This window comes from Triticum aestivum, chromosome 3D (assembly GCF_018294505.1).
Source record: "Triticum aestivum cultivar Chinese Spring chromosome 3D, IWGSC CS RefSeq v2.1, whole genome shotgun sequence".
Lineage (NCBI taxonomy): Eukaryota > Viridiplantae > Streptophyta > Magnoliopsida > Poales > Poaceae > Triticum > Triticum aestivum.
Genome location: NC_057802.1, coordinates 605596900 through 605606918, shown reverse-complemented (window position 1 = coordinate 605606918; position 10019 = coordinate 605596900). Strand labels below are relative to the sequence as shown.

The following is a 10019-nucleotide window of genomic DNA, read 5'->3' as shown; positions in this document are numbered from 1 at the left end:
CAAAGTTTTAGGCAAAAAGGTTAAATATTTTGGCATGTGCAAAGAAAATAATTGAACACCAAATGTTACCCCAAATTTGTTTTTTCACCGACGAAACAGTACTGCCCCATTTCACATGAAAATTGTCAAGCAGAGGAGGAAGATCTCCTCGAGGATCTCGTCTTGGGTTCGGAGGATCGGCGGCTCCGGCGGCGGCGTTGGGTCCCGCGCTGCCATCGTGGTGGCCGGCGGGGGTAGCGGGGATCCACCAAATTGACGTCTTTTTTCTTTAGAGCATCTCCAACAGGCACGCTTCGCCTCGGCGCGGTAAATTACAGTGTCAAAACAATCTTTTTGCGCGCGAAAGCGACGAAGAGGTTTTCCATATGCACAAAAACACGACGCCCAATTCGGTGGCCCCACCTACAGCAGCCCAGATTTTGCATCACGCACAATCCGGCGCCCAAAGTTTGCAGCCCAGGATACCGCTTTTAGCGTGTGCGCTAAAGTTTGTTGTGCGCGCTCTATTTTATAGCGTCTGCTGGAGCGCTGTTTTTTGTCTCTGACACACAAAAACGATGGTTTTTAGCGCGTGAGGCATTTTTATGCAGGGACACTCGACGCTCGGTGGCATCGTGCGTGCAAGTGCGTGGGAGCGAAGTCAACCAACCTACAACCGAATTTCCTTCTGTTTTTGCCATTTTCGGATGTTTTTTTTACATTTTCTCTAGCTTTTTTTTGTTTTTCTTCGGTTTATTGTGTTTTTTTTCTTTTCTTTTCGACTGATGGAGAGCATAGGTTGTGCTCCGTGTAAAGCACAAATATGCTCTTGTGAAGCATTACCCCTCGCATGAGCATAAACTATTACACTTGAAACCTTACTGTTAATGCACTTATGAACATTATTATACCGTAAATATGTATTTGTAAGAAAATATGAGTAGTCTCAGAAAAAAATAAAGGAGACAGTACAAAATGTAGTCGTTCAATGTCTCCTTCTGAATGGACCGCTCCTAGTAGTTGTCGAGCATCTGTGGTCCTTAACGACATCAACGTCAAAAATCTCAATCAATTTCGGCATCCAATGTTGATGATGAGAGAAGTGGTTGGAAATGGATACCAAACCGCATCAACGTGTCGTCTGAGTGCAGTGGGGTGCTGGCCGATGTGCAGAGCTAGCGGGACGGATGCCGCCAGCGACACCGCTTTCTGCATTGGCTCGGCACAAAGAGCATAATTGATTTGTTACCAATATTTGGCTTGCCAAATGTTGGCATTGTCAAAAATTGGCAATACCAAGACTTATCAACTATTGGCAACTTTATGTGAGATAGGCAAAACAACCCGTAGTCAACCAAGTAGTTGTCAATATTTGGCACAATGCCAAATGTTGGCATGCCAATTTTTGGCAGCAAACCAATTGTGCTCTGACACAACGCAGCGGCGTGCCTGTCCGGAAGGCCAGTTACACTGGTACATGCGCTGCTTCTACTGCCGATGCCTCGGGCCCTCGGCAAGCGCTAGTGAGAGCCCAAGGAGGACGAATACGACGATGAGGAGAGGAAGACCAGCAATGACTCAATCCACGGCGGGGCGGATGGGCACGATCGCTCATTAGAGCATCTCCAACAGGAGCCGAACGCGCCGCGCGCAAAAAACTGCTTTGCCGCGCGCCCATCGCCTGGTTTGGCGCGGCGCGTAGAGCTGGCTCCAGCAGCCGCACTAAAATGCAGCGTGTAAAAAATGTAGCGCGCGTGACTCACCGGGGCATTGCATATATGACATTTTGAACACAAAATGAAGTTGAAACATTCAGAATGCAATGAACATGACATATAAAATTTCACACAAATAAGTTGATGAAGAAAAGTTCATGCCCACAAGTTCAAAATCATGCCCACAAGTTCATCCAACCAAGTTCAAAATGCAAATCAAGTTCAATACACAAATGAAAGACACATCATTCCTCGTCCTCGTCTTCGTCCTCGTCCTCATCTTCGGAAGACGATTCTTCCGCCTCCGAAGATAAATCTTCCTCCCTCTCCTCATCGCGCACCGCATCACGTGAAGCTCCGACGGTGTTGGCAAGATCTTCAACGGCATCTCTACTTTGATCACCTCCAACGGATGGATCCCTTGACACTTGCAACCAAGTATTGCATAGTAAGATGTCATCGACGTTGGTGTAATTGCCCGCTCTTCCTTTCGGTGCGTCGACAATGCCCTCACCCTCCTCGTCCACCTCGAACTCATGGTCTTCGAAATGCATGTCATTGGTTTGAGACCAATGCGAATTGTTGGAGCCAACACCCATCGTTGACATGTATGCATCATCATTAAGACTACAAAGTTTTTTGAACAATGCAAATAAGCTATCTATATGTGAATGCATTGAAAAAATTAAAAAAAAAATGAAAAGTTGGAATTTTTTTTACCTTAGGGGCATTTCGTCGAACATGTTGTGCGCGTCGGCCGCCGGCTCAACGAGTGAGCTCGCTGGCGCTTCGGTAGCCGCCGCGCCTGTCGCACGCCCTGCAAGCTTCTTCCTCCTCGCCTTTGAGGTGCCGGAGCCGTCCGCCGCCTTGTTTTTCTTCGCCGATGTCTTGCCCTTCTTTGGCCGCGCCGCATTGGGGAGCGTTGAGGAGGGGGCGGCGGCTCGGGCCGGCGCCGGTGCGACGCCACCCGCCGCCGAGGTCATCCGCGGCGGCATGAAGAGGCCGTGCGCGAGGCCGATGGTCGGAGGAGCTCCGGCGGAGGCGAGGCCAACGCCACCCGGGCTAGGGTTTGCGGCGGCGGCGGCGGTGGAGGGGTCGCGGCTATAGGATGGGGTGAGCGGGGTGCCGGCGCATGCGTCCATGGGGTGCAGTTCGCCGGCGCCGGCGCGCGCGGGGCGTAGGTGGCGGAGAAGAGAGAGTGCAGCGCGAGCGCTCGAGTGTGCCGCGCGCGGAAGCGGGCGCCCCAAATACACCGCGCGAGATAGCGAATCCGACCGCGCGCCCAACTCCTTATACCGCACGCGCGGTTATTGCGCGCCCGCTGGAGCCACCCGCCGGGTTGCGCGCGCGCTAAACTGGCTAAATTTGCGGCGCGGCGCTTGTTTAGCGCGCCTGTTGGAGATGCTCTTAGGAGGTTCGTGTGGCCAGCGAGAGGCGAGCAAGTGGCGGACGACGATGACCCTGCAGACCAACCCCATCGTCACCCTGATCTAGGAGACCGACCAAATTCATCGCCGCCGGCGAGGGCAGACGGAGGTGTGGGGGTTGTGCAGGTTACATTTTGGCGGCAGACGTGAGGAGGAGAAGCAATCTTTTTTTCTTTTAAGAAACGCTTAAAAAAGAGGGAGTGAGACCATTCTTTTTCATAACTCTTCAAAAAGTTAACGAGTTAACCGTTGCCCTGGAGACCTCGTGGTGACATGGGGAGCTGCCGAGCAAAAGCTTCGTGCTTTTACAGAGTGTATTCCCTTTCAGCAGTGGAGTCGTATCCGTCTTGCTTATCCTGTTATCCTGGAATCGGCATTGTGCGAGAGCTACCCATCTTCAAGGCAAAAGGCTCTTTGCAGAGTTAAATGTTTCCAAGTGTTGCGTTAAGGAAAGTTTGCATGCGTTGCACACTGAGAGGGAAAACGAACCTACGATACGACCAAGGAAAAGAACAACAGAGGAGAAACGAAGCTGTGTATGCTGCTCTGTTCCTCCTCTGTTTTTCCTCGTGTCCGTTCGCTCTTGCCAGCATCCCACGCGTACCCCGCACGCACGCCCTTGCTTGTCCAGCTGCGCTCCCCCGTCCGATGGTCACCGTGTCTACCGTTTGCCGCGCCTACGGAATCAAATGCAGCGGAATGATTTACAGCACTCAAAAACAAATTTAGTCTAGTGTCGTGCAAACCTTATAATGTACTGTGTGCAAAATTGCTTCGTCAACACAAGACAAAGTGTAAAAATATTACAGTATCAATTGCTCGAAAACATTACAGCCTTCATTTCTCGATTGTATTTCGACATATGGATATGGCATTTCTTCTGTTCTAGTCCTCTATCACAGTAACCATTTTAGGTTCAAAACAATGTGGTCTCTACTTACCTTCCTTCTGTAACTAATCCATCACCAAGTTGAAGTATCGACCACCTTCTTCTTGGATTTGGGCTTTTTGTTCTTCTGCTTCTTGTTTTGCTGCAAATCATCATTTACAGGCACCTTGGGCTGCACATCAGCAGCACCAGTCACCCCTTGTCTCGGTCTGTCTAGGTTGACGTCGCTTAAGCTGTCTTTGGAGATCTTTTCCAAGTGCCCAACAGTACTGTTCTTCTTCTTGGTTTCATCTTTGGAGATCTTTTCCAAGTGCCCAACAGTACTGTTCTTCTTCTTGGTATCATCTTTGGGGATCTTTTCCAAGTGCCCAACAGTACTGTTCTTCTTCTTGGTTTCATCTTTGGGGATCTTTTCCAAGTGCCCAACCGTACCGTTCTTCTTCTTGGTTTCATCTGGTTTGATGTTCTCCTTCTCAAGCAGCTTGTTATATCTGACATGATGGCTGTCCTGCTGGTCCAGGGGGTGCCCTGACTTTTGGTTTTCGACATGACGGTCGGCCAAAACCTTCTTGTTCCGCCGAGCAAGTTCAGACTTCTTGGTATGGCTGCCTCCATAAATATCATCCATATCTAAGAAATCAGTGTCTTGCTCTTGCAAATCATCAACTTGTGCATTGCCTGCGACTGCGAGCTTCGCTTGCTTTTCTTCTAAAGATCTGGTCTTCGGTTTCTGAATTTTGCTTTCTGTCACTGTGGTGTTGCCAGCTCTCTTCTCTTCTGATCTAGCAGCTACAGTACTATTCCTGCTGGAGTTTGTAACCTTTGCTGCTACTACAACGGCAGGTGTTGTTGGGTTTGTTCGTGCCGAAGTGCTCTTACTACTTACGACCTTTCTGTCTGTAGTCCTGTAGTCCTGGAACCTGGTCTTGATCTCCTCGAGTTCGGCTTCCTTCCGCTGCAGGATTTCCATGAGAGCTGCCATCTGGTCAGGATTTGACGCTGCGGCGGTTTTCTCCTCCAGTTGGCTGATGCGGCTGTCTCTCGCCTTCAGAGACAGCTCCTGTTCCTTCAGAGTTTTCTCAAGACTCGTGACTTTATCTTGCATTTGCTTGATGCGGTTGTCTCGTTCCTTCACAGTTGCTTCCAGTGCTTTCCGAGTGCTGTGAAGATTTGCGGCTTTCCCTTCCATTTGGCTGATGCGGCTCTCTCTCTCCTTGAGAGATGCTTCGAGCTCTTTCTGCACGTTCTTGAGGATTGTGGCTGTGGCTTCCAGCGCCTTGAGCTTTGTTTTCAGGTCTGTCTTCTGTGTTCTCAGGGAAGACATTGTGGCCTTCATTTCTTCCGCCTTCCTCTTGGTCTCTTTGCCGTATGCCTTCTCTTTCTGTGAAGAATATATATTTCGTTAGAATTAATGGTACAATGTTTGGTTTGTTATATTTCCTTGAATTTACAAACCACACTTATATATACGTCTTGTAAATGAATATGATTCTTAGTGCGTACTAAATGAAAAAAGACGGCAATCAAAGCACATGTCGAAATGTGTCAAAGAAACATGCATAGCTTCACCATAGCAAATCTCTGCTGTAAATCAACTGATGTTTAGAAAACTATTCCTATTTCATACAGCTGGTTAGTACTGATGAAAAAAGTTGCACATAAATTGGAAACCATGAGCAAGAATTTGCATCTCGAGAGGTGCATCCATATTCGACGAGAAAGAAAAGGGTGGCGGCAGCTAATTCTAGCAGACGTTGGCACAGATAAGCTTCCCAACTCCTTAACTGTTCTACAATTTTTTACAATTTGACAGTCTTAAAAGATGCAGATTCATTCTTATATGATGTAGAATGGTTGATCTTGCACCAGCTTGTCTGCATGCATGATCTAAAAAGGGGGGAAAAGAAGAAGCAGAAAACAGAAGGCATGAGCCATGGCATACCTGGAGTTGGATCCGGAGGGAGACGGCCTGCACGTCGCGCTCCTTGAGAACCACAGCAAAGGCACGCTGCTCCCTGACCTTGTGCGTGACGACGACGCTCAACGCGGCGGCGGCGAGAACCAGCATCAGCAGCAGCGCACACGGGAGCCTCTGGCCGGGGCCGGCCATCCCATAGCCTTTTGGCTTGTACTTGCCCCCATCCATCATATCGGCTACTCTCTTCCTCAGGCCGCTCGATTCCATTGCAGGACCGTGCTCTTTTGCTTTGATTCGGCGATGTGGAGGGGATCAATGGAGCTACTGCAGGTACAGCTTGTTTTCCCTGGCCTTTGCCTGGGGTTTGGGAATGGTAAGACTTTAGAGGCAGATGTGTGATGCGGGCTATGCGCTAATATGCCAATGCACATGACTCCGAAGTAGTACTAGTTACCATACTATTATATGCTTTGAGCCATGGGATCATCAGTTACTAAGAAGATGTGCATTGACTTGCACTAATTACCGACTGATTACAGGAGAGAATTGACTGTCTGCAGGGAAGAAGAAGAAGATCGCATGGTGAGGCTGCAGAAGCTTCGGCCCGTCAATTGCGCATCGGATGGTCGTGAGAAACCGCCGATTTCGCAGATGGCAGATGATCCAGAGTGCAACACCGACGGTTTCGCGGTAATGTAGTTTTACTTTTCCTCTACAGCTCATGCATACAGACCGTCCAGATTTGCAAAGTCAACAGGATGCAAGATGGCATTTAATGAGATTCCCCAGATCTCCAGGCGTAGATCACCTCAGGACGAGTAATGTATTCATGGAGCAGCAGCCAGGGGTAGTGCTCCACCATGCATGCATGACAGCTGATATCTTTGACCCGGGCAAGCTCCATCAAAGGACGTGCAAACCAATGGGTGAGAAACCTATCTCTATGCTACCGCTCCCAAGTCCAGACGGGCACACGCGTTTGGTAATTAGTAGTTCTAGCTAGCTTATTACAGCCATGTGATTGTGATGACGCTGCTTAATTACCTGACTCCATGGACATGAATTACAAAAACGGTTCCTTGATGCCAGAGATGGCGGTTCATCCTTATTTTTATTGCCCTTTTTGTAAATGAAATCGCTCGGAAAACAAAGTTGATTCTGATGAAAATGCAGACTGATGCTCTGCTCGTGCGAAACGTGGCAGCAACGAAGGTTCCTGTGACTGAGAATCCAGGCTCACTGTCATCTGCTCATGCGCTGACTTCCTTGGCTGCCAACCCAGTGGACAGAGGGGTATTTTTTTGAATTCAAGAGCATGGAGCCGTTAGGCGACTGGCAAGGCGACCGCCCCACCGCCGGTGAGAGTCGGTAAGGGTGGAGTGGCGGTGAATAATACGAAATATCCAATGTTCGAATTTGAGTCTTGGAGAAATATTTTTTTTCTTCCGAAAAGGGGTTATCCCCCACGAAAAGCGGAAGCAGCAACCGAGCTCCACAGAGCTCTTTATTTTTCTTTGAACGAAAATACTTTTTCACACTTCAAAAAAATCTGAAAAAAAGTATACACATAGACATATGTTTGTAGTATACATGTGTAAATTTTCATAAACATATATGTTAATATGTGATGTATACAAAAAAGACAAATACATGAAGTAAAATATGCCTTTTCCTATTTGTTTTTGGGACTGATATTTGTCTTTTTTGTGTAGCATGCAAATGTCAAATTAGTTGATGAAATTTTATACATATTTGAGGAACATGCATACGTATTTATAGAAAAAGATTTGGCATTTTTTGAAACTTTTAAATAATTTTGATTTTTTTTGGTAAAACGGGCTCCCTAGAGCCCGGTCTCTGCGACGCCTCACTCTTATCCCCCGGCCTCTGTATCAAAGAAATACATGCAGCCATCTTATTAAAAAGCAAATAGTCCAACAAAGTCATTAGGTCTCGAATTACAAAAAGGCTCACAAAGAGCTAACTATAAGAAAACGGAATAGTCACAACCGGCAGAATAAAGAAAGATAGGAAACTAAACACATATCCTATTACATGACCGCCATCCAAACCGGTTGAAGATAGCCCGTGCTACCGTCTCCCAACGGATAGACCCAGTAACCACACGCTCCCTGGCATCCGTCGGAGTGAGTAGCGACCACATACGGAGCAGTGTAGTGGCCCAAAAAATAACCTGCAAGAAATGAATATGTGTTGTTCTATCAAAAACCAAATCGTTCCTGCAATTCCATATAACCCATAATAAAGCACACACTCCTACATGAATCAGTTTCGCGTTTCTGATTATACTCCATCCAGCCACGTCCCGAATAACGTGTGGATGGTATTCGGAGAAGTAATGTTGAAAGCTATGTGCACAGACCGCCATAATTTTTTTGCCATTGGGCAATCGAGAAAGAGGTGTTTGACAGACTCATCATGATCGCAGAAACTACATCTTCGCGATTCCAGTTACGGTTAGCCAAATTGTCCTTAGTTAGAATGACTTGCTTGTGAACAAACCACATAAACACTTTAATTTTTAAGGGCACTTTGACTTTCCAGATATGCAAAGATCGAGGGATAATGCCAGAATGAATAATATCTACATACATGGATTTTACCGAAAACACTCCATTCCGAGTAAGTTTCCAGCGCAACTGGTCTGGCTGTTGAGAGAGGTGAACATCCATCAATCTTCTCACAAGATGGAGCCAAGCTTCCCAACGGTTTCCCGCTAAAGTCCTCATGAATTGAATATTGAGGGGAGTGGACTGTAGTACTGTTGCAACGTAAGCATCTCTATGCTGAACAATATTATAGAGAGAAGGATATTGGATAGCTAGAGGCGTCTCCCCTAACCATGTATCCTCCCAGAATCTTGCGGAAGTACCATTACAAATAATGAATTTTGCCCTATGGAAGAATGATGATTTAACTCTCATCAGTCCTTTCCAAAATGGTGTCTCGGTCGGTCTTACCATCACCTGAGACAAGGTTTTAGAATGAAGGTACTTATTACGCAGAATCTGGGCCCAAGTGGCATCGGTCTCTACAGGTAGCTTGTACAGCCATTTGCTGAGAAGACATCTGTTCTTCACCTCTAAATTTTCAATTCCAAGCCCACCTTGGTGTTTTGGCCTACAGATAATATCCCATTTAGCAAGTTTGTACTTCCGTTTTAACTCATCACTCTGCCAGAAAAAACGAGATCGATAGAAGTCCAATCTTTTCCGAACCCCAACTGGGATTTCGAAGAAGGACAAAAGAAACATTGGCATACTCGTGAGCACCGAATTCATGAGGATTAGCTGGCCGCCATATGACATTAGTTTGCCCTTCCAGCAATTAAGTTTCTTTTCAAATCGATCCTCAATACACTTCCATTCGATGTTGGAAAGCTTGCGATGGTGAATCGGTATCCCCAAATATGTAAACGACATCGACCCCAATTCACATCCAAACAGCTGTTTATAAGCTTCTTGTTCCTCTTTAGCTCTCCCAAAGCAGAACAATCCACTCTTATGAAAGTTAATCTTTAGTCCCGATAACTGCTCAAATAGGCATAGCAGAAGCTTCATGTTTCTTGCTTTCGCCAGGTCATGCTCCATAAAGATGATGGTATCATCAGCATATTGTAGAATGGAAACTCCTCCGTCCACTAGATGCGGAACGAGCCCACCTACCTGGCCATTATCTTTAGCTCTCCCTATTAGAATCGTCAACATGTCCACTACTATGTTGAACAAAATAGGTGACATCGGGTCTCCCTGTCTTAGACCCTTATGTGTCTGGAAATAATGACCTATGTCATCATTTACTTTGATTCCAACACTGCCTTTTTGCGTAAAGGAGTCTACCTGCTTTCTCCAGGACTGATCAAATCCTTTCATCCGCAAGGCTTGCTGGAGAAATGGCCATTTTACTTTATCGTATGCTTTCTCAAAGTCCACCTTAAAAACTACTCCATCTACTTTTTTCGTGTGGATCTCATGGAGCGTTTCATGAAGGACCACAACCCCTTCTAGGATGTTTCTGTCTGGCATGAAGGCTGTTTGAGATGGTTATACCCCACTATGTGCAATCTGCGT

The 10019-nt window shown here is 46.9% G+C and overlaps 1 protein-coding gene across 2 annotated transcripts; it reads right to left on the bottom strand.

Moving 5' to 3' along the window:
* Positions 1-3570: 3570 nt before the first annotated feature.
* On the bottom strand, positions 3571-6392 carry LOC123075850 (golgin IMH1). Of its 2 annotated transcripts, XM_044498354.1 has the most exons (3): positions 5953-6392; positions 4063-5391; positions 3571-3798 (listed from the first exon to the last, which is right to left on the bottom strand). In XM_044498354.1, exons 1-2 carry the CDS (start codon positions 6193-6195, stop codon positions 4084-4086), a joined length of 1551 nt encoding a protein of 516 aa, XP_044354289.1. In that variant the 5' UTR covers positions 6196-6392; the 3' UTR covers positions 3571-3798; positions 4063-4083. The 2 variants fall into 2 exon arrangements, with proteins under 2 accessions (XP_044354289.1, XP_044354288.1); XM_044498353.1 differs by lacking the exon at positions 3571-3798 and having other exon boundaries at positions 3877-5391; positions 5953-6391.
* Between the last annotated feature and the right edge of the window lie 3627 nt (positions 6393-10019).

Excerpts from the sequence above, each read along its gene's own strand:
- LOC123075850 (XM_044498354.1), bottom strand. The coding sequence starts at position 6,195 with ATGGAATCGAGCGGCCTGAGGAAGAGAGTAGCCGATATGATGGATGGG. Across the intron at positions 5,392-5,952 it reads CCCTCCGGATCCAACTCCAG|AAAGAGAAGGCATACGGCAA; the intron begins GTATGCCATGGC and ends TATTCTTCACAG.